Source organism: Lactuca saligna, chromosome 1 (assembly GCF_052625555.1).
Source record: "Lactuca saligna cultivar CGN05327 chromosome 1, ASM5262555v1, whole genome shotgun sequence".
Taxonomy (NCBI): domain Eukaryota; kingdom Viridiplantae; phylum Streptophyta; class Magnoliopsida; order Asterales; family Asteraceae; genus Lactuca; species Lactuca saligna.
In genome coordinates this window covers 72609202-72634132 of record NC_136417.1, presented here as the reverse complement: position 1 = coordinate 72634132, position 24931 = coordinate 72609202, and the positions used below count along the sequence as shown (strand labels likewise).

The window sequence follows — 24931 nt, the reverse complement described above, 5'->3', positions numbered from 1 at the left end:
CGCACTCACGCTATCTACCAACCTAGTGAAGGCTGCGGCTACACCCACAGACCCACATCACTCTAGTACTATCTGCTAATCTTGTGAATGCTACGGCTACACCCGCAGTCTTACAACACTCTAATACTATCTGACTGCTAGTGAATGCTACGGCTACACCCGTAGACTTACAACACTCTGATGCTGGATCGAACACGCGCTTGCCCAGCACTCAGCTGAACTCGTGTCCAAACTGGAATCCTTAACCTGATTCCATAAGGCTTGCTAGTAACATCACGGGAACGCGATCTCTTTATTGGCACACTTTTCCGAACTTCCATCTCACACTATCTTCAAACCATACAACCGCTTGGGCTATCTTCCTTCCCAATAAAGATGTGAAACTTATCCTAGTCTCAAAACTGCTCCCGCTTCTGAATCCTTGGGCGATTCTCCCCCACTTTGATTCAGCTAATGCCCTACAACACACAAAATTGGAAGAATTCCCAATCCTTCTCACCACCCATGACCAATCCGCTATAAACCACACTTACCATTGCTAGTGTTTCAACACTAGTCAGTCCAAAGGATCACACCACCTCCAAGAACCCGAATAAATCTCCGGTGATAACCCGCTAGACCCAGGAAGCTCCGAATCTCAATTGGAGACCTTGGAATCTCCCACTGCATCACAACCTCTATCTTGGCCGGATCGAATAGAATATCCTTCTGATTAACAAGGTGCCCAAGAAATTGCACCCCGTGCAATCAGAACTCATAATTGGAGAACCTTGCGAAAATTCTCTCCCTCCTTAAAGTCTCTAGTACCTCCCTCAGGTGCTTCTCGTGCTGCTCCTCAGTCTTGGAATAAACCAAGATGACGTCGTACTTCCCAATCCCGTAATCTGCAAAATTGGTCTATTACTACTCGCTAATGCTTCTCAGTATGCAATTGGCATATGACATCTCTTTTTAAAAATATAGTTCAGACATAAATTGAGGTTAACTTAGGGTTACACTTACTCAGCCGATGGAACGAAAGGCTCCCTTGTGCAGTTTCTTGCAAGTGCTGCACCGAATCGGGTCCTGTTGGTCTCTCGAAAGCTAATCTGAAATCTACGATCTCCTCCCGAGAACCCTCACTATAAGCAACTGATTTGGTTCCCTCTTACCAATGTGCTCCAAGTCCATATCCCGATCTCAAGCTCTAGATTCATATCATTCAGGGTCTTGCACCCCAAGATACTCACAATCTCCTTGCTATCATTCTACAATATGTTCTGATAACTTACCTTCTTCATTTCCTCATTTGTTGCATACCGTGGTACCACATAAGCTCTTTCCTGAGGCTTGACAGTGATCTCTGCCACAGTCTCAGTCTTCTGGTGGAGATCTAACAACTCTTGTGCCAACTACTGCGTCCCAATCACCCGGGCACACTCCGCCCAGAATCTGGTCTGGAAGTCATCCCATGACATAGCATCAACCACATCATCCCTCAACTGACTACTAACCTCTTCCTATCAATCTCGTGCTCTATCCCTCAGGAGACAGGAAGTAAGTCAGGTCTTGTCTCCTTTCGAGACAACGTCAGGTATTAAAAGTGTTGGCAACATCTGCCAACCATTTACTGCTAACAATAGGGTCCCTAACCCCCGTGACAATCTGAAGCCTCACAAACTCTGAAATCCTGAAACATCAACGTACGGGTCTCTATCATGACTGTTATCTTAGTGCAGAATGCACTCGGCCTCTCATCACAAATCTCTATAATGCCCTCCTTGATCGCACTGAGGATCACATGAGTCTGGTCAATGATATTGCGCAAAATTCTCAGATGAAATGAACTCTCTCATCTGATCATCAATCTGCCCGGCTCCAGAGTCCGAGCCTGATCCATTATCGACACCAGAACTACCATCTTGTCTACCACGTAGCGTCACTATACTTGACAACATGTCATCACTAACATCACAATACTCATCCAAACTCGAGGGATCTCACACACTATAAGTTCCCTGGATTCATCTCAGCCTGCCTTGATTCGAGTACGGATCCTCTGCTTTCAGTAGTACGGGCCCATACTACCTTCCACATCTATCTGTACTTTCCTCAAGAACTGCCTCGACTCCACCAAGTCACTCTACTGCTACTAATCTCTGCTACTACCTTCCTAGGCTTGCCCTAGGGAAATCTCTGACTCCATCCAATCTAGTCCTCAGCTGCTGAAGGTCTCCCTGTAATGCTAATTAGCCATCACCTGAATACCATCACATGTGACGAGGCTCAGATAATCTTTCGAGTAAAAGACTCGTCCCTACAACGGTTAGACTCAAACAAGAGTTGCGCAATAGGGCCAAATCCAACACTCTGAGATTATTCAACCCTGGTCACATGTGACGTGACGTATTCACCTAACGGCTAGCTCCCATCACTCAAAGTCCTACAAAGCACAAAGCAAGCAGCATTCGGACACAGGAAACTACTCAAGCAAATCTATTCTCATAACGAGAAACTGTAATAGCATACAATGCTAGGCTCATACTATCAGGCATAACCTAAACAGGCTATCCTACTACTGTCTACTCAATAGTAGCATGCAATTCCCATAAAGCTAAAACACATATAGCAGGCACATAAGGCATCCTCCTAGATCCTAAGTCCTATTCTAGCATGTTGTTCTACTAAAACTGAAACTGACAATCATAACATAAACTTGTATGGGTAATTTGGGAGTACTTACTTGAGCTCGGTTGATTGCATGCACCACACCCTTTTCTCTTTTCAAAACTCTTTTCGCTTTTTCTAAAACTATTTTCTTTATACTTTTCTAAAATTGTTTTCTTTTCTCAAAATTCTTTTGTAACCATGGTTTTTCTCTTGAAAACTATATACCACTTCCTTAGTTTGAGTTCAGACACACTCGGGAGTGCGCCCGAATCCCTCAAACCAAGGCTCTGATACCAACTTGTAACGTCCCAAAAACACAGTCTGAAAATTTCGTTTAATTTAATGATAAAACCATGGTCAATAAACCTCATATAGAAATCATAAGCAATGTATCTCAAAATATTATAACAACTGTCAAATATATCAGAGTATAAACATCCCAGGCTAAACAAATGGTGTGTGCACTGCAATCTTCCCGAGCTCCTCTTTTGAAAACTGAGTACCTGAAACCAAAACTGAAACTGTAAGCACGAAGCTTAGTCAGCTCCCCCAAACTACCACATACCATACAATAACATATAAACACATATTGGGCCTTGCCCACTGCATCGGGACGAAGCCCGGAAACTGCATCGGACCGAAGTCCGGAACTGACTGGGACCTTGTCCCCTGCATCGGACCGAAGTCCGAAACTAACCGCATCGGACCAAAGTCCGGAACTGACTGGGACCTTGTCCCCTGCATCGGACCAAAGTCCGGGACTAACTGCATCGGACCGAAGTCCGGAACTAACTGCATCGGATCGAAGTCCGGAACTGACTGGGCATAGCATAGCATAGCAAAACACATATCAAATAGCATAACACACATGATCATAAACTCATATACTGCATACTACGTCAGGCCGTAGCCCATAACACTTAACACATAAATCCTGTCTGAGCCACGAAGGCATCAAACAAACTAACAACTGCATCGGACCCAAGTCCGGAAACTACTGCTACTAAACGGGCCGGTATTGTGGCCTTAGACCCATTCCTACCGGAAGGAAACTCACCTCACACTGCTGAAGTCCCGTTGACACAATCCCACACTGCTGAAGTCCCGTTGACACAATCCCACACTGCTGAAGTCCCGCAGACTCCACCCCAGCTGCTGGCTGACAGATTCCCGAACTGTCAACACCAAATAACACCCAATTAATAATTGGGTTCTAACACACAACTAAAAATACATGCTTTGGATAATTACTACATTACCCCTAGCTTGGCTTACCCAAGCCCAAGGCCCAATCCATAGGCCCAAAGTCAACTAGGGATCAAAGTCCAACATATGGCCCAATTGATCAGTCCAGTCCAACATGTATCATTCTAGGGCCCAATATCATACAACCATCTAGGCCCCAACTATGGCCCATCTATGGCCCAATTTTCCAAATTGGGCCCAATCCTTCATATGGGCCTTACCCTAAAGCCCAACTAATTACTCTAGTCCATTTGATTATTCTCGGATGGCCCAATACAAAGCCCAAGTGAAATTAGGGTTTCACATCAAATGATAACTATGGTTAAGTGTTTCTTACTTAACCCACTAGGGACTTAATCCGTTAAGGACTTAATCCATTAAGTCCATTATTGCTTAGATTAATTTTTACCAATGATTATTATTTAATATTTCACTTATTAGATAATTCTCGTGTGCCCTGATAAATTCCCAAATATTAATATTTTCTCAATTAACTCATTAAGGACTTAGTCCATTAAGTTCTTTACTCTACTTGACAAATGACATGAAATAGTTTGGGCTTAATTCACAATCTAATCCCAATGGCCCAAAAGTAGGTCCAATAAAAGTCTAAGGCCCAATTACTCACAATTAGGGTTTTCCACTCAAACATGGCGCAATAGGCCCAAAATAAATCTTTAAGCCCATTAAGGTTTTGGCTAGGTCCATTAGGGTTTTGCTTGAGGGGCACCACCCACTACCACTTCGGGTAGTGGTGGTCTATGGCGGCTTACGGTGGTGGTTATTATTATTTTCATTAATAATCCAAGCTAATTACAATTACAAGTTTTACTCCAAAACTAACACACACTAACTAACTAAGCTAACTACACACACAACCACACCATGGTGGCCGGCGGCGATGCTTGGCGGCAGCCACCACCTCACGGTGGTGGCGGTGGCTATTCCTGGCTTTCCGATCAACCAATCTTAATCATACATCACTGAAATAACACACACACCCACCCTTATGCTTGGAAAAGTAGCACAACCACCACCTGGTGGGGCTTGGCGATGGCAGAACTCCGGAAAGGCGGCAGCAGCGTCGTACATCGGTTGCTCGGAGTGGCGGCGGCCACTCCTCTGTTGGGAAAATGATGGCGAAGGGTGGTCAGAACGACGTCGGACAGTCGAGTCGGACCCTGAACATCGACAGCAAAAGAAGAAGAAGCAGGATGGCGGAAAGATGACGACTCACACACACCCGGAAGCCACGCTGTCGACTGCCATCGCTCGGAGATAAAAGCTATTACGCTCAGCGGCTCGGCTGGTCGGAAAAACGCGAGCAAAAAGCAACTGCGACTGGGGTGCTCACGTATGGCGGCTGAGGTACTCACCGGAGGTGGGTTTCGCTTCTTCTAACCACGATATCGGGAAGTCACAGTGGCGTTCCATTGGCACGGTGGTCGCTGGCGGCCTCAACTGATCGGAAAATGGACGCGAAGGAGAGAGATGGCAGCCCCACCGTGGTCTTGTTTCTATGGCTTCACAGACGAGGAAGGCGGCGATGTACGTCGGAGAAGGGTGAGATCGGCGGCTGGAGAATCCCGACGATGGTGGCTGCAACATAAGAGGCTTGGGGCTAGGGCATGACTGGTAACGAAGCTATATACCCCGTACCCCACCAAATCTTTGCCATAACGACCACTTTGGCCCCTCCTCCATGAAATTCCTTCAAAAGAAGTCTATAAGTTACCATTTAAACCCTGCCCTTTCAATTCCTTTACAAATTAGTCAGGGAATTATATCTATTAATTTATTTAAATAAACGGGGCGTTACAACTCTCCCCCACTTAAATTAGATTTTGTCCTCGAAATCGATCTTTGTCATACCTTACACGCTAACCACTCAGGTAACATGATCACCATCCTAGGCGCACCCTAACCTTCTCAAGGTAGCTGTAACCAATCATCACAAAGCCCTAACATTTGCAGGCGAACTAATCCCTCGCAACAAGCTCTCATGTACTCTGTCTGACGTTTGCTATCTCTAGATGATCTGAATCCCTAACAGACCACTCATATTGAATCATTATAGCTAAACCCCGCGGGGGAGGGGGTGACTAAGAATTACTCAGCAATCTCTTACGCTTATCATACATGAGATCCTCCAATACCATCACTGATGGAGACCCAAAACTGTCTGAATCCCTGATCTGCCTGAAAACACCAAACTGCCTGAAACACATGACTGTCTGAAACACTGAACTGCCTGAACATTGAACTGCATGAACACTGAACTGCCTAAAACACTCAACTGCCTGAACACTGAACTGTCTGAAACTATATGCTGCCACATGGCTGCTTCCCAACATCTACCGAGACCTACCGGGTCTCAATTTTCCGCCACTCATCTGAAATATCGAGTTCCAGCCCGGCTGCGGATCCAAATAACTCCCACTTAGTCGCCTCACACGACTTCTGAACAAGTTCCTTCTCTAGAACTAGCTGCCACTAGTTACCATGCCACTGAGGCTCTAATAAATTTCTGATCTAACTGATCGAGTCCATACGTCAAATCCTGACGTCACCAAACCCAAGGCTAAAAATGATTGCTACATGACTATTGGTAGCCTCGTGTCATAAATGACCTTAAGCAGTCCACCGCTTCCTTGCTCTCATCTCTATAGTGGCGCTTCTATAATCTTATCACTGGCTTAACTAGGTCTCATCCGTCTGGGAAATTCCGAAACCCAATCCGTGGATTTCCATTTCCTCACTGCTATACCCAAACTGGTGGGTACTACTGATCTTTCTGCGTCCTAACAACGCACTCACGCTATCTACCAACCTAGTGAAGGCTGCGGCTACACCCACAGACCCACATCACTCTAGTACTATCTGCTAATCTTGTGAATGCTACGGCTACACCCGCAGTCTTACAACACTCTAATACTATCTGACTGCTAGTGAATGCTACGGCTACACCCGTAGACTTACAACACTCTGATGCTGGATCGAACACGCGCTTGCCCAGCACTCAGCTGAACTCGTGTCCAAACTGGAATCCTTAACCTGATTCCATAAGGCTTGCTAGTAACATCACGGGAACGCGATCTCTTTATTGGCACACTTTTCCGAACTTCCATCTCACACTATCTTCAAACCATACAACCGCTTGGGCTATCTTCCTTCCCAATAAAGATGTGAAACTTATCCTAGTCTCAAAACTGCTCCCGCTTCTGAATCCTTGGGCGATTCTCCCCCACTTTGATTCAGCTAATGCCCTACAACACACAAAATTGGAAGAATTCCCAATCCTTCTCACCACCCATGACCAATCCGCTATAAACCACACTTACCATTGCTAGTGTTTCAACACTAGTCAGTCCAAAGGATCACACCACCTCCAAGAACCCGAATAAATCTCCGGTGATAACCCGCTAGACCCAGGAAGCTCCGAATCTCAATTGGAGACCTTGGAATCTCCCACTGCATCACAACCTCTATCTTGGCCGGATCGAATAGAATATCCTTCTGATTAACAAGGTGCCCAAGAAATTGCACCCCGTGCAATCAGAACTCATAATTGGAGAACCTTGCGAAAATTCTCTCCCTCCTTAAAGTCTCTAGCACCTCCCTCAGGTGCTTCTCGTGCTGCTCCTCAGTCTTGGAATAAACCAAGATGACGTCGTACTTCCCAATCCCGTAATCTGCAAAATTGGTCTATTACTACTCGCTAATGCTTCTCAGTATGCAATTGGCATATGACATCTCTTTTTAAAAATATAGTTCAGACATAAATTGAGGTTAACTTAGGGTTACACTTACTCAGCCGATGGAACGAAAGGCTCCCTTGTGCAGTTTCTTGCAAGTGCTGCACCGAATCGGGTCCTGTTGGTCTCTCGAAAGCTAATCTGAAATCTACGATCTCCTCCCGAGAACCCTCACTATAAGCAACTGATTTGGTTCCCTCTTACCAATGTGCTCCAAGTCCATATCCCGATCTCAAGCTCTAGATTCATATCATTCAGGGTCTTGCACCCCAAGATACTCACAATCTCCTTGCTATCATTCTACAATATGTTCTGATAACTTACCTTCTTCATTTCCTCATTTGTTGCATACCGTGGTACCACATAAGCTCTTTCCTGAGGCTTGACAGTGATCTCTGCCACAGTCTCAGTCTTCTGGTGGAGATCTAACAACTCTTGTGCCAACTACTGCGTCCCAATCACCCGGGCACACTCCGCCCAGAATCTGGTCTGGAAGTCATCCCATGACATAGCATCAACCACATCATCCCTCAACTGACTACTAACCTCTTCCTATCAATCTCGTGCTCTATCCCTCAGGAGACAGGAAGTAAGTCAGGTCTTGTCTCCTTTCGAGACAACGTCAGGTATTAAAAGTGTTGGCAACATCTGCCAACCATTTACTGCTAACAATAGGGTCCCTAACCCCCGTGACAATCTGAAGCCTCACAAACTCTGAAATCCTGAAACATCAACGTACGGGTCTCTATCATGACTGTTATCTTAGTGCAGAATGCACTCGGCCTCTCATCACAAATCTCTATAATGCCCTCCTTGATCGCACTGAGGATCACATGAGTCTGGTCAATGATATTGCGCAAAATTCTCAGATGAAATGAACTCTCTCATCTGATCATCAATCTGCCCGGCTCCAGAGTCCGAGCCTGATCCATTATCGACACCAGAACTACCATCTTGTCTACCACGTAGCGTCACTATACTTGACAACATGTCATCACTAACATCACAATACTCATCCAAACTCGAGGGATCTCACACACTATAAGTTCCCTGGATTCATCTCAGCCTGCCTTGATTCGAGTACGGATCCTCTGCTTTCAGTAGTACGGGCCCATACTACCTTCCACATCTATCTGTACTTTCCTCAAGAACTGCCTCGACTCCACCAAGTCACTCTACTGCTACTAATCTCTGCTACTACCTTCCTAGGCTTGCCCTAGGGAAATCTCTGACTCCATCCAATCTAGTCCTCAGCTGCTGAAGGCCTCCCTGTAATGCTAATTAGCCATCACCTGAATACCATCACATGTGACGAGGCTCAGATAATCTTTCGAGTAAAAGACTCGTCCCTACAACGGTTAGACTCAAACAAGAGTTGCGCAATAGGGCCAAATCCAACACTCTGAGATTATTCAACCCTGGTCACATGTGACGTGACGTATTCACCTAACGGCTAGCTCCCATCACTCAAAGTCCTACAAAGCACAAAGCAAGCAGCATTCGGACACAGGAAACTACTCAAGCAAATCTATTCTCATAACGAGAAACTGTAATAGCATACAATGCTAGGCTCATACTATCAGGCATAACCTAAACAGGCTATCCTACTACTGTCTACTCAATAGTAGCATGCAATTCCCATAAAGCTAAAACACATATAGCAGGCACATAAGGCATCCTCCTAGATCCTTAGTCCTATTCTAGCATGTTGTTCTACTAAAACTGAAACTGACAATCATAACATAAACTTGTATGGGTAATTTGGGAGTACTTACTTGAGCTCGGTTGATTGCATGCACCACACCCTTTTCTCTTTTCAAAACTCTTTTCGCTTTTTCTAAAACTATTTTCTTTATACTTTTCTAAAATTGTTTTCTTTTCTCAAAATTCTTTTGTAACCATGGTTTTTCTCTTGAAAACTATATACCACTTCCTTAGTTTGAGTTCAGACACACTCGGGAGTGCGCCCGAATCCCTCAAACCAAGGCTGTGATACCAACTTGTAACGTCCCAAAAACACAGTCTGAAAATTTCGTTTAATTTAATGATAAAACCATGGTCAATAAACCTCATATAGAAATCATAAGCAATGTATCTCAAAATATTATAACAACTGTCAAATATATCAGAGTATAAACATCCCAGGCTAAACAAATGGTGTGTGCACTGCAATCTTCCCGAGCTCCTCTTTTGAAAACTGAGTACCTGAAACCAAAACTGAAACTGTAAGCACGAAGCTTAGTCAGCTCCCCCAAACTACCACATACCATACAATAACATATAAACACATATTGGGCCTTGCCCACTGCATCGGGACGAAGCCCGGAAACTGCATCGGACCGAAGTCCGGAACTGACTGGGACCTTGTCCCCTGCATCGGACCGAAGTCCGGAACTAACCGCATCGGACCAAAGTCCGGAACTGATTGGGACCTTGTCCCCTGCATCGGACCAAAGTCCGGGACTAACTGCATCGGACCGAAGTCCGGAACTAACTGCATCGGATCGAAGTCCAGAACTGACTGGGCATAGCATAGCATAGCAAAACACATATCAAATAGCATAACACACATGATCATAAACTCATATACTGCATACTACGTCAGGCCGTAGCCCATAACACTTAACACATAAATCCTGTCTGAGCCACGAAGGCATCAAACAAACTAACAACTGCATCGGACCCAAGTCCGGAAACTACTGCTACTAAACGGGCCGGTATTGTGGCCTTAGACCCATTCCTACCGGAAGGAAACTCACCTCACACTGCTGAAGTCCCGTTGACACAATCCCACACTGCTGAAGTCCCGTTGACACAATCCCACACTGCTGAAGTCCCGCAGACTCCACCCCAGCTGCTGGCTGACAGATTCCCGAACTGTCAACACCAAATAACACCCAATTAATAATTGGGTTCTAACACACAACTAAAAATACATGCTTTGGATAATTACTACATTACCCTTAGCTTGGCTTACCCAAGCCCAAGGCCCAATCCATAGGCCCAAAGTCAACTAGGGATCAAAGTCCAACATATGGCCCAATTGATCAGTCCAGTCCAACATGTATCATTCTAGGGCCCAATATCATACAACCATCTAGGCCCCAACTATGGCCCATCTATGGCCCAATTTTCCAAATTGGGCCCAATCCTTCATATGGGCCTTACCCTAAAGCCCAACTAATTACTCTAGTCCATTTGATTATTCTCGGATGGCCCAATACAAAGCCCAAGTGAAATTAGGGTTTCACATCAAATGATAACTATGGTTAAGTGTTTCTTACTTAACCCACTAGGGACTTAATCCGTTAAGGACTTAATCCATTAAGTCCATTATTGCTTAGATTAATTTTTGCCAATGATTATTATTTAATATTTCACTTATTAGATAATTCTCGTGTGCCCTGATAAACTCCCAAATATTAATATTTCACTTATTAGACAGCGCTTCGCTTCTTAAAAAGAATTTTTCTTCGACGAAACCTAGTATTATTACCACTAGAGTTTAGTTTATTATTCGTCGAGACTAATTAATAGTCTAGCTATTATTATTATTATTATTATTATATAAGCATCAAAAAATACTTATATAACCCATAATAATAGCCCAAGTATTTATTATAAGTTCCTAATAACGTTACTATAATTAAATAAAAGTTATATTAAAAATAGCGTAGGCGTAGCTCACTTACAGCGGGTTTTATAAAAAACCGGGCTTTGCTTGGAGCAGCGTTCCCGAGCCGAAAAGCTCTTCTTCTCAAAGCCTTCGAGCACTCCAGGGCTTCCGCCTCGTGCTAGGGAGATTCCCTAGGCTTTTCGGGGGATTTCGGGGCTAGAGAGAGGTTCTAGAGAGAGAGAGAGAGAGTAAAGAGAAGAAAGAATGGGAAAGGTGTGAAGAAAATGAGGGTGGGAGAGGTGGTATTTATAGGGTGAAATGTGGCTGAACTTGGTGCCACATGTCACCATCTGGTGGCAAGCCTTGGGGAGAAAGCAATGGTCAAGATTGTGCCACATCACCCATTTTCGCACAGCACACTTCCGACTTCTAAAATCCGTAACTTTCACATACGACCTCCGTTTTTGACGTTCTTTATATCCACGCGTAGGTAATAATAAGATCTACAACTTTCATTTTGACACCGTCAGCTAATTCTCGACCGATCTTAAATTTAACAGTACAAGGAGATTATACTGTTAAACGTCTGCGTAAAATTAATAACTTCTACATACGGACTCTGTTTTTGTCTGTCTTTTTACCGTTGATTTCCTATTAATGAGATCTTCAACTCTCATTTACGTTGCATAAGCCAAAAACCGCTCGAACTAAAATTCGAGTTTCAGGCCGTGCACTGCTAAGCCGAATCTTAAAAAAATCATAACTTCTTCATACGAAGTCAGATTTGGGCGTTCTTTTTATCGATGTTCTTAGTTTAACATATTCTACGACTTTTGTTTAGATTGCTAAGGCTAAAAAGTCTTCTATCGTAAATTCACTATTTACGTCTCCCGGTGTCGTGCCGGTTTTGCCGTAAAACTTCGGCGGGCCATAACTTCTTCGTTATAGCTCGGATTTCGGCATTCTTTATATGTACGGAAACCTTGAGACATATTCTAAAACTTTATGTAGAGATATCGGGATTATCTCACACTTTAATTTTGACACTCATTTTTATTCTTTATTAATTATACATTTATAATTAAATAATAAACACATAAACACACATAATTCACATAATTCACATAATACTCAAATATTTCATATTTATTACTTCAAAAAGAGTTACAATAGTTGACCTAGACTATTACATTGATAAAAATGCTTAGCCCTGAAAACCCGGGCGTTACACATAAGATATATTTTTGGGATAATGACTTAAAAAAATAATAAATTTTTCGATTTGTACATATTTGGTCACTGAGTTTTTTTTCGTCTATATTTACCCTTTCAACTTATTAAACTGTACACATTCAGTCCTTATAACTGGCTACTCCAAGTTAACTGGTAAAAATGACTTAATATGATAATATATTTCTCACTTTGTACACATTTAATCTTTAATATTTTTGTACATATTTAGTCTTTAATATTTTTTTTTTTACAAAATAAGTTATTTTTGTTTTTGTACTCATTCAGTACTTATTAATGATTTCTTTAGGTTTTTCTCAAGACATCTTACGTGAAACAATCATTAATGAGGTGTTTAGGCTTTTGATGCTTATGTCCATCGCGATCTTGACTATTTAGTTACTTAGGTCATGTGTTCTGAACGTCATAACTTCTTCATATGATCTCGGATTTCAACGATCTTTATATCCATGCATTCGTATTTATAGTCTACTACAACTTTCGTTTAGATTACTCGCGTTCAAAAGTAATATAGTTTACTTACGATCTTTATATCCATACGTTTTTTATAAATGTGTGTATGGATGCTTTTTTTATAAAATCGTAAGTAAAAATATATTACATTTTAACGGGAGTAACCTTAACAAAAGGTGTAGTAGACTCAAAAAGCGAACATGTGGATATAAAAATCATTAAAATCTGATATCTATGAAGAAGTTACGACGTTCAGAACACAATACCTAAGTCAAACCACAAGACCTACGCAACCAAGGAGTCGAGATCGCAATGAACGTAAACATCAACAGCCCCAAACACCTCATCAATATTTGTAACACGTAAGATGTTGTGAGAAAAAACTAAAGAAATCATTCATAAGTATTGAATTAGTACAAAAATAAAAATGACTTATTTTGAAACAAAAAAAATATTAATGACTAAATGTGTACAAAAATATTAATAACTAAATGTGTACAAAATCAGAAATATGTTACCATTTTAAATCATTTTTCCTGGCTAAAATGGAGTAACCGGTTATAAGGACTGAATGTGTACAATGTAACAAGTTGAAGGGGTAAATGTAGATGAAAAAAACTAAGTGACCAGATGTGTACAAATCAAAAAATATATTACCCTATTAAGTCATTATCCTTATATTTTTACCGTTAAAATATAAATATCTTTAAATACGTTTAAATAAATATAAATATGTTATATATATATATATATATATATATATATATATATATATATATATATATATATATATATATATATATATATAAGTATATTTTTTATACGTTTAAATGTAAAAAATGTTTTTTGTATATTGTTGGATGTTTTTACATATTACAAATATATATATATATATATATATATATATATATATATATATATATATATATATATATAGGATATATTTTAATTGCAAAGGAAAAAATCCAAACAACCTAGTTAGTCTAGTGGTAAGGTGCCACCCTTTGGAAGTAGAGGTTCGTCATGGCCGGGTTGGACTCCAGGCATACCCAGTCAAAGCCACATACACTTAGTGTGACCTATTGTGAAAGGTAAAACATCGATCCTAGCCAGAGCCACATCAAGCATGACTCTGTGACCAATCTCCACCAAAAAACTGGGGTATGACATCTTCGACCATATAGAAGCTCGAAAGGCGGTGCACTATTGCTGGAGTGATAACTGTAGTTATAGGAAAACTTTGCAAGAGGTAGGTAGGAATCCCAAATTCTACCAAAATCTATGACACAAGCCCATAACATATCCTTAAGTGTCTGGATGGTCAGCTCAATATGGTCGTCAGTCTGTGGATGATAAGTAGTGTTGAAATGCAGCCTCGTACCCAGTTCCTCGTGGAACTTCTACCAGAATCGTAAAGTGAACTGAACATCTCGATCTGATATAATGGCAACCAGAACCCCATAACGAGCAACAATTTCACAAACATACACATGGCCAATTTCTCGACCGAGGAGCTTTACCGGATGGCCAAAAAGTAGGCACTTTTGGTCAATCGATCCACGATGACTCAGATACCATCAAAACTCTTGGCAGTCCTCGGTATCTTGGTGATAAAATCCATGGTGATATGTTCCCACTTTCTCATGGGAACTTCCAAATGTTGCAGCTTTCCATGCGGCCACTGGTGCTTGACCTTGACCATCCTATAAGTCAAGCACCTATCAACGTACCAAGATATCTTCCTTTTCATACATGGCCATCAGTAACTTAGTCTCAAATCCCGATACATCTTGGTAGCTCTCGGGTGTATCGAAAAGCGAGACTTATGTGCCTCTGCCAAAACTGTCTATCTGGCCCTGCCAAAAACCGGAACAGATACCCGATCACACCTCCCAGGTGTATCGAAAAGCGAGACTTATGTGCCTCCGCCAAAACTGTCTATCTGACCCCGCCAAAAACTAGAACCCATACCTGACCACACCTGGTCAACAACCCCCGACTATCAGTGACAAATCTGTCAATCTCATCCCCAATCCTCTCATGTTTCCGGTTCTCCTTCTTGACTCCTTCTTCCTATGCCCCTCTGATCAAATCCAAAAGTGGAGAATCAATGGATATCTTCATACACATACTCGCATCTGAAGATTAAGCCAACTTGTGGCTCCAAGCATGCACCACCACATTCGCTTTACCCGAATGGTAAAGGATCTCGTAATCATAATCTTTGACCATGTAAATCCACCTATGTTGCCTCATGTTTAGGTTTGGTTAGTCCATTAGATACCTTAAACTCTTGTGATTTATGTAGACGGTACACTAGACCCCATACAGGTAATGTCTCCAAATCTTGAGGGCAAACACTATTTCCCCTAACTTCATATCATGAGTAGGATATTGCCCATCATGCGGCTTCAGTTATCAAGAAGCATATGCAATCACTCGCCCCCTCTACATAAGAACCGCCCCCAAGCCTGTGATGGATGCATCACAAAATGCAAATAAATGCTCGACACCCTCTGGAAGGGTCAACATTGGGGCCTCATATAATCTCTCTCGCTATGTCATAAACGTTGTCTTCTGCTTAGGGCCCCAATGGAAATCCACGCCCTTATTCGTCAGACGAGTGAGGGTTACAACAATCTTGGAGAAATCCTGAACAAATCTTTGATGATATCCTGCTAGACCTAAGAAAATTTTGATCTCTGAGGGGTTCTTCGAAACCTCCCACTACATCACAACCTCAATCTTGGCTAGACGACCAAAATCGCATTTTGGTTAACGAGATGCCCCAGGAACTAGACCTCTCGCAACCAAAACTCACACTTAAAGAACTTGACATAGAGTCGTTCCCGCCTCAATACACCCAAAATCTCTCGAATGTGCTCCCCGTGCTGCTCTCTGGACTTGGTAATACACTAAGATTTGATCAATAAAAACAATAACTAATCGATCAAGCATCGGTTTGCATACCCAATTCATCAAGTCCATAAACACCGTAGGCGCATTGGTGAGCCCAAATGGCATCACCACAAACTCGTAATGACTATTACAAGTCTGAAACGAGGTCTTCTCCAAGTCCTCCTCATTAACCCGCACCTGATGATATCCCGACCTCAGATCGATCTTAGAGAACCAAGATGCACCTTGCAATTGATCAAAGAGGTTGTCAATCCGTAGATTGGGATAACGGCTCTTCTCCGTCAACTTGTTGAACTCTTAGTAATCAATGCGCATCTGGTGCGAACCATCATTCTTCTTGAAGAACAATATCGGTGCTCCCCACGACGAACCGTTCGGTTTGATGAATTGCTTGCCTACCAGCTCCTGAAGCTGAGAGGATAACTCCTGCATCTCAGGTAGTGTCATCGGTGTGACACATTGGCAATCGGAGCCGCACCTAGCAATAGGTCAATTCTGAACTCAACCAGCCTTTCAGGAGGCACATCGGGTAACTCCTCCGAAAACACATAAGCAAATTCCCTAACAACTAGCACATCTGAAACCGATGCCTTCTCCCCACTCTATGTATCAACCACATAGGTAAGATAACCCATACAACCATGCTAAATATACTGTTAAGCCCTGGTCGTCGAACAAAACCCTAACCCAATCCTATTACCCTCTCTATAAATGACTAGTATCCCCCACTTAGGGTACGAACTACCACTTGCTAACCCTCGCAGTCTATCATAGCACCAAAACCGCTCAACCAATCCATCCCTACTATCATGTATATACCCCCATAGGGATAACAATCAAATAAATCGGATAAGGTACTCTGAAGATCTCCAAGACACAACCCCGATACACTCTGGATGCCGAAATCCCATGTTCATTGGCGTTAGAAACCCGCAACGGACAATCTAGCTCGCCAAGGGTCATATCGAAATCCCTACCAAAAGACTAAGATACAAAGGACTGACTTGCGCTTAAGTCGAATAACACAAGAGCAGACAAAGAAATCACAAACAATATACCTATCAGAAACATAAACATAAGCGTACCATAAAATAATTGACAGAGTGATAAATGGAAATATGCCAGAGTGATAAATGGAAACATACTAAAAACATAAACATAAGTGTACTATAAAATAATCCATCACAGTTTCTTACTCAAACGTCACTCCCCTCTGAGACTCCACGCCTTTACAGAGGTCAATTGAGCGGGTGACAAAGAGACGTGGTGTAGCACCACTGGCTATATTGTATATCTTGGTTGTAACCCTATTTCTTGGAGCTCAAAACATCAATCTACGTCCGCTAGATCATTAACCGAAGCTGAATTTAGAGTTGTTGCATCAGCAACCATAGAAATCCAGTGGCTCGCTTCATTACTCACTGAATTCAGGTCTAACGTTATACCAATTATTTATTGTGACAATTTGAGTTCTACATACTATTATGCAAATCCGGTTTTTCATTCAAGGATGAAACACTTGGCATTGGACTTTCACTTTGTTCGCGAGAAGGTTCAGGAAGGGTCATTGTGGGTAACACACATAAAAGTGGATGATCAACTAGCTGATATTCCTACTAAGCCTCTGCTCCGACCCAGATTCCATATTCTAATCTCCAAGATTGGACTTACTCAACGACCGTCCAACTTGCGGGGGATATCAAAACTAACGATAATAGCTAATATTTTGTAATAACTCATGTCAAAATAAAAATATAAAATATATAATCATATTATATTAATATAAAATAATGATTAGTTTAAAGTTAATGAGTCAATTAAAGGCAAATTATGAAGATTAATGTAAAAAAACCATGACCTTCATTAGGGCATTAAATTCGAGCAAATGAGAGGTCTCCATCGGTTATAATCTTAGGAATTATAAGTAGCACGTAAAATCGAGTGGAAACCCCACAGAAATCTCTGAGAACAGTTGAGAATCAAAAGAGAAGTAGAGCTCGGGAGTTCTTAAAAGTTTTGGAGTTAGTTCTTACAAAATAAGGCATGTCTCTCTGATTTATGCTTGAATTGGTTGTTTGAGTAAGTTTATAATCCGGTTTTACATATTTTAGTTCTTCCTAATGTCTTAGTTCGGGCCAATCATGATCTAATAGATGGAATTTTAAAATGATAAAATTTTCGCTACACAAAGCTCTAATATGTTTTGATTTGGGTTGTTTCTTTTTTTGACAAAAAATTATGGTTATATTTCAGTAGGAGGTGGAAAAAGTTAATGATGATTTTATATAATTATACAGAATTACTTTGGATAATATGTAAAGTTCCAGCAACTTAGTAATGGCAGAAAAATAAAAGATATCAGGTTAGGAAGACAACATCCCGGGTGTTTTTGTTTAACGGGTAAAAGCCAACCTATGTTAAAGTTTGGGAAATGCAAATATAATAATAAAACATTTGGTGGTTTATTGGTTAGCACGTTACTCGTTCGTTTTGGATGGGCAAATCCTACTAGTAGGCATAATCCGTATATATTCTTTAAAAGGGAAAATAAATATTCAGTTCTTGTAGTCTAATAACATTTTAATTCTTGAAGTGAAACTATATGCACATTTTTTTCGGTGTATTTCCTTTGAATTGAAACTTAAAGTTATTGGTTTAGTCTTATGCCACTTATTATTATTATTATTATTATTATTATTATGTATTTGGTGTCATAACAAGAATATAATCTGTTTTCAAAGGGTTAATAAATTTATAAAATGTTTTTATATATTTATGGTATGGTTACATGAAGTATTAATTTAAAGTATGGGACTTTCTGAATTTGATAACGATGAAGTATCTGGTTCAAAGTTTATACAAATCTCTTGTATGATACAACTGCCTTAGAAAATTTGTTTGTGGAATGTAGGGTGCAGATTAGCAATAAAGCTTCGGTTAGGACTTATCGGTTGCAAGGTGAGTTTTTTCGTGTTCTGTGGTTGCTCGCACATAAATGTTTGTCATGCGTTTATTATGTGGTTTTTTATTTATTTATTCGTAGTATATTTTATGATAAATATGGTTGTGTCAAAATGTTATTTTGGATTTGTTTATCTATTGTGTGTGTGTGTTTTTGGATGATATGTTTAGTCGGAACGGGTGAGTGTTTAATCGTCGTGAACATGACGGATGAGTGTGATCGGCGGGGATGAGATTTGAGAATCATACTCATTTCATTGGATATTTAAAATACTTGAGTACAATGGATGATTAGTTGTCTCAAGGAAAAGGGAAATGAACATTTTGTTCTTTCTCTGGATAAAGATGATTTGTTTGTCGTATGATTTATTGAACATATATGATAAAACTATTTGTTTATTTTAAGTGATGGATATGTATGTGCAACACGAACTCACTAGGCCCTAGGCTTACCCATTTAGAAACTTTAAATGTGCGCAATTCAGGAAACTATTTAGCTAGTGGCAGGGAAAGGGCAAGGATGAGGATTAATCAAGAAGGTAACAAAGAAATTCCGCAAAGACGTAACACCCGAAGCTCTTCGGTTGAAAACTTTATATATATATATATATATATATATATATATATATATATATATATATATATTTATTTATTTTGCTTCCGCTATAGTTTAGTCTATAAGCAAGTTCACATTTGATCTTTGGAGATGTTGGAACGATTATTTGTTATATAATCTATATATGAAAATTGGGGTGTTACATATTTAGTTAGTTCAAATTATTTATTCATTTTCTGTTGTATTCTCTCATTTTGTAGTATATTTTGTTTTCCTACTGTAGTTTATATAGTAACTTTATGTGTTCAATAATTCACACAAAGTTAATATCCTTAATATCTTTTAAACAATGATTTTATAAAATTTTGCAAGTTCAAAAAAAAAATTACAAGTCCAATAAATACCATAACATGAAAAATTATGAAATTTTTAAATAAATATAATTAAAGATGAATGATTTATCTTGAATAATATTGATTATAATATTGTAAATATTACCATATTACCTATGTAATTAAAAAAAGCTAATATAATTTCATCATTCATGAATCTAGTTACTTTGTTGGTTCTATCGACGTTATCATTAAACATAAAGTTGTTATTTTTCAAAGTATTTATATAATCTAAATGATATAAAATTAGACGGTCAACAATGTTCAACAGGGACAAAACAAACCAATAGGCAAGAATATATTCCTTTGGTATTCATCTTTTCCATTGCCATGACAAAAGTCCAAAATAATTAATTATATGTTAGTAAATCACACTTAAAAGTCATATTCTTAATTGTTTTTTTTTAATTTAAGAAAACTATATTTAAAAAAAAAATCATGTTATAAGTTTATGATCAACGAAGACTTGAATTATCTAAAATATATTTGATTTATTACTTAATTTGTATTTAATTATGAATTTATATCCTATAATTTTAAAAATATATTTATAATAAGAGTCGATTATAGATATAATTTACACATGATTTTTTTTTTTTTTTTTTCATGTTTACTCAAACTATTCAACAACAAAATATTTGTGTTTGAATTCTACTTTCAAGTTTCAACTTATTGTTTAAGAATCCTATGGAAAAAAAAGGGTTACTAAGCAAAAGCATTTTTTAATTTTGTTCTAGAAGTTTAGGGGTTTTAAGCCCAACTAGATATTTTATTTTAATTCAACCTCTTTTATTTCAATATATGTTTTTAACAAAATTGTTTGATTATTGAACGCTTTGGTTACAATGGCATCAAGTCCTTTTTTTGCATTATATAAACTAGGAAATACTTCAAAATTCAAAGTCATAAGAATGTAACATAACATAATTATTAAATAGCTATCATCTTAAAGATAATTTTAATTAACATATAGTTAACTCAAAAGGATACCAACTACAATATTTGTTTTTCTTTGTAAAACATAAAGTAAATACGTAAATAGTAACTTAAAATCTAAATTGAATTTACAAAAAAATAGCAAACTTTACGCCACTGCCACACCTAAAAATCCATAACTCATCCAACAATCAAAGCATCAAACTCACAATAAATGAAAAAAAATACAATTTTACACTATATTATTTGAGAAAAAAAGAACACTCTTTAATCTTTACACACCTCGGAAATTGTGATTGAAATTACTTTTAATGTTTGCCATTGAAATGGGGTCTCTTGGGGAATCAAGTGAGCTTATAAAGAAAGATTTAAAGATAGGCAAAGAACAAAAGCAGACAAGAAACAAGAAACCTACAAAAAAACACCAAACAACCACCAACCACATCTGGATTCTACAAATTTTTACAAAAAAAAAAAAAACACCATTTTTATATATTTCTTCATTTATAAAAAAAAAAAAAACAATCCAAAACCTAGGTGGGTGTGGGTGGAGCTAAGAGTGGGAAGCACCATCAACATCATCTCCATCATTGTAAGTTGTTGCCTTGGTGTTTTTCTTTCCCTTTCGTTTTTCTTTATTGGCATGTTGTTTCTTTTTCCCTCATTCTTTCTACCATTTTCTATCATAATCACACATCTCTGTCACTCTATCTGTCTTTGTAATTAGGGGTACATTCTTTGTGCTACATTGGGCTTCATGGTGAGTTATTGCATCTAGTTTTAGCTTCTGGAATATGCTAAATAGCGTCTCCACAACAAAACCCATTCTGGGGTTTGCGAATCTTGAAGCTTTTTCGCATTTTCAGACACGAATATGCAAATAGGTGAGCTCATATCAAGTTTCTTTCTTCTTTCCCCCTTTGTTTGTGTTTATATGTGTGTGTGTGTTCTTGGGTACTTACGCTCATCGTTTGGGTTCATAATATCTTTCGCAAAATGTAGTCTCATGAATGTGTATAGATTGTTTCCCCTTTCATTACTTTGTGCTGAAATTAGACATTTTGACATCTATAATCTGTTTGCGATTTGAAAATAACTTGATTTTTAGCTTATTAGATTTTCTTATATGTAATGCTTGTGGATTGCTTATGCTAGGTTATATGTGCACTTTTTCCCCATTGGCATAAGGGGGTGTTTGGTAGAAAGTGATTACGATGCTTTTTTTTTTTAATATTTATGGTCTGTGTGGAGATGTAAGAATATAAAATTACGTAATTATCCAACTTTAAGCATGTGATTGTATGATTATGATTCTTCAAGTAGCAATAATCACTTTGAGAATGCACTTCAAAGATCCCCTAATTTGTAAAAGAAAAGGGCATATGAAAGAGAATTATACGCATATTATTTTGAATTACACCATGTATGTAAATTAATGTCTTATACATATTTAACCCTTAATATATACAGCCTTTTGATTTCTTTACTTGATGTACTATTTTGTACTTCTTATAAGGTTCGCATCAATATGATTCCGGCTCATTTGGTGGGCAAAGTTTGGACGGAAGTTTCAGAAAGACATCATCAGGTTTGCAGAATTAATCCATCTGAATTCATTATTCTATTCAAATCCTGACTTTCGATAACTCATAATTCATAAATGCATCTATCTACACACAGTTATCTCCTCACGAAGTGCATCGAGCATATCCACTTCAAAACGAGCATTAAAAGCAGCTAAAGAATGTGCAAAAAACCTTACGGATATTGACTTATTCAGTCAACACCTCGAAGAATGGGTCAACGAGAATTCACATGGCTTCACATCACCCTTTCAACTCGAAGACTTACAAACCCTAGATTTCGCTTTAGAATCCGTATTATTTCAACAATTACACCGAATGCCAATTTCCCATAACTCAAAAGAACTTGAGTTTTTAGCCCTAGAAGATTTCTTACATGCTATTTCTGATTCCTTATGGCATACATTTTGGGATGAAAACGGGTCATCCCCATATTCCATTTTGTGTCCCCGATATTCCGGGTCGAAATTTTATACCGTAGAAAAAGCGATATCGAGAAGACGGCTCGATTCGCTCTGTGGGTCGGCCTTGGTTTTAAGAAACGAGGCCGACCCACATGTCAGGTGGGACCAGGTGGTCCAATTTGCGTTATTCCGACCCGGAACCGGAATCGGAATCGGAAACGAATCCGATTCGACACTCTCGTGTTCTTCTATTTCCGAAGCTTTATTTTACGGGGCACGGATATTGCTTTCGAGAATGTTAAGCAAGTATGGAACCGGTAGTAGTGATTCCGTTTATGTTTTAGTTCTTGATTCCGATTCCGGAGGTGTGGTTAAACTCGAGGGCGACCTCGGGAAACTTGATTTAACGTCCGGGAATCCTAATCCGTACTTTTCGATGGTGAATTGGATAACAAACCACGCGGAAGTTAACGTTTCTCGGGTTGATCGGATATGGAACAAGTTAGGGAATGCAAATTGGAGAGATTTAGGATGTTTGCAAATACTTTTAGCAACTTACTATTCAATTGGTCAATGGAGCGGAGACGCGAAAAGGACGATAACGTCCCTCGCGTCCGATCACAACCTCCGTCTCCATCAACGGCGAGTCGAGCGGCGCCTTGTCGAGGGCGAAAAGTCGATAATACCCTTTCATAACGAACCCGAAATTGTAAAATTTGACGAGAAATGCGATCAAGATAACCGGTTGAAGCTCGAGCAAGGTGAAGTCTTGGAATTGGAAGATCTCCGGAATCAGGACGATCGGAATCATAGAAGTTTTCAAGTGAATGGATTGATTAACGGGTGGAATGGATGTTGCTATACGGCTTTTTCTGTTGATTTCCCTACGGAACCATTGATGTTATATGTGGGGGCCCACCCGACCCGATTAGAACCCTCATGGGAAGACATGAGCTTATGGTATCAAGTCCAAAGGCAAACAAAGGTGTTGAACATTTTCCGGGATCATGGAATTTGTAGTAAAAATCTTCCACAAATCGTGGATTCGGGTCGGATTCTACATTCGGGTACTTGTACCCGCCCGAACCCGAAAGGCCGGTGCGATCACCCGTCATGCGGTACACCGATTCTTATCGTACACCCCACCGGTGACCCGTTGTCAACCAAAACCATCCCGTTTACTTCCCATGATGCGATCCGATGTTGTCGCGATTGTCTTTCCGCTCTAAAAAGCGCCAAGTCAGCAAACGTCCAGCATGGCGACATCTGTCCGGAGAACATTATAAAAACAAACGATTTATATATTTTAGTTTCGTGGGGTCGGGCGGTTTTGGATGATAAGGACACGTGTCCAGCTGTTAACCTACAATTCTCATCATCTCATGCGTTACAACATGGGAAGCTTTGTCCTTCTTCTGATTGTGAGAGTCTTGTGTATCTTGTTTACTATCTTTGTGGTGGAAAAATGGCGAGTCAACAGGAGGCGGATTCGATTGAGTCAGCGCTGAGGTGGCGACAAAGATTGTGGGCCAAGAGGGTGATTCAGCAGTATTTAGGTGAGGTGTCGGCTTTGTTGAAGGCGTTTGCTGATTATGTTGATGGGCTTGTTGGAACACCGTATGTGGTTGATTATGATGTTTGGGTTGACCGGTTTAATAAGGTGGTGGATGGAGTTGGGAATAGGGGGAAAGTGGTTGAAGAAGTGGTGAGAGTTGAAGATGTTGGTGAGTCTTCTGGGATTAGTGAAAATGGTTGATTGATGTGTTGTTTTTATGGGAATATGTGATTAGACATGATTCTTTTGGATTGGTGTTAAAAGTTCTTGAAAATTGTTATCTTTTTAGATATATGAAATTGTTTAGGTTTTGGAATGTTGGCGTTTTTTGACCATTGTTGTTGTTCTACGTGATTCAAGAATTGCAATAGAAAGATTTTGAGGCACCTTGGAAGATGAATACAATTGGCTAAGTTGACTTTGTTATTTGTAAATGGAAATGTATGGCTATGTTTATATTTTTACAATTTTATATTAAACTTCGGACTATTTTTGATAATTAGGTTAGAGAGAGTGGTATTATTTTAGTAATATCCTTTTTGCTAGCACCATGTAGGATTTGTCCTACATCTTTAAAACTTTGTCATTTAAAAAGTGATAGGTTTGCCATTTTTGTCATGTTTTTTTATTTTTTTAACAAAAGTTAATTTATATAA

At 39.6% G+C, this 24931-nt stretch overlaps 1 protein-coding gene across 1 annotated transcript; it reads left to right on the top strand.

The window, feature by feature from the left end:
• Positions 1-21207: 21207 nt before the first annotated feature.
• LOC145039862 (uncharacterized) lies at positions 21208-24709 on the top strand. Its single transcript, XM_078987871.1, has 4 exons — positions 21208-21325; positions 21461-21617; positions 22250-22321; positions 22414-24709. The coding sequence occupies exons 2-4, from the start codon at positions 21608-21610 to the stop codon at positions 24474-24476; spliced, it is 2145 nt and encodes a 714-aa protein (XP_078843997.1). The 5' UTR covers positions 21208-21325; positions 21461-21607; the 3' UTR covers positions 24477-24709.
• The last annotated feature ends 222 nt before the right edge of the window (positions 24710-24931 follow it).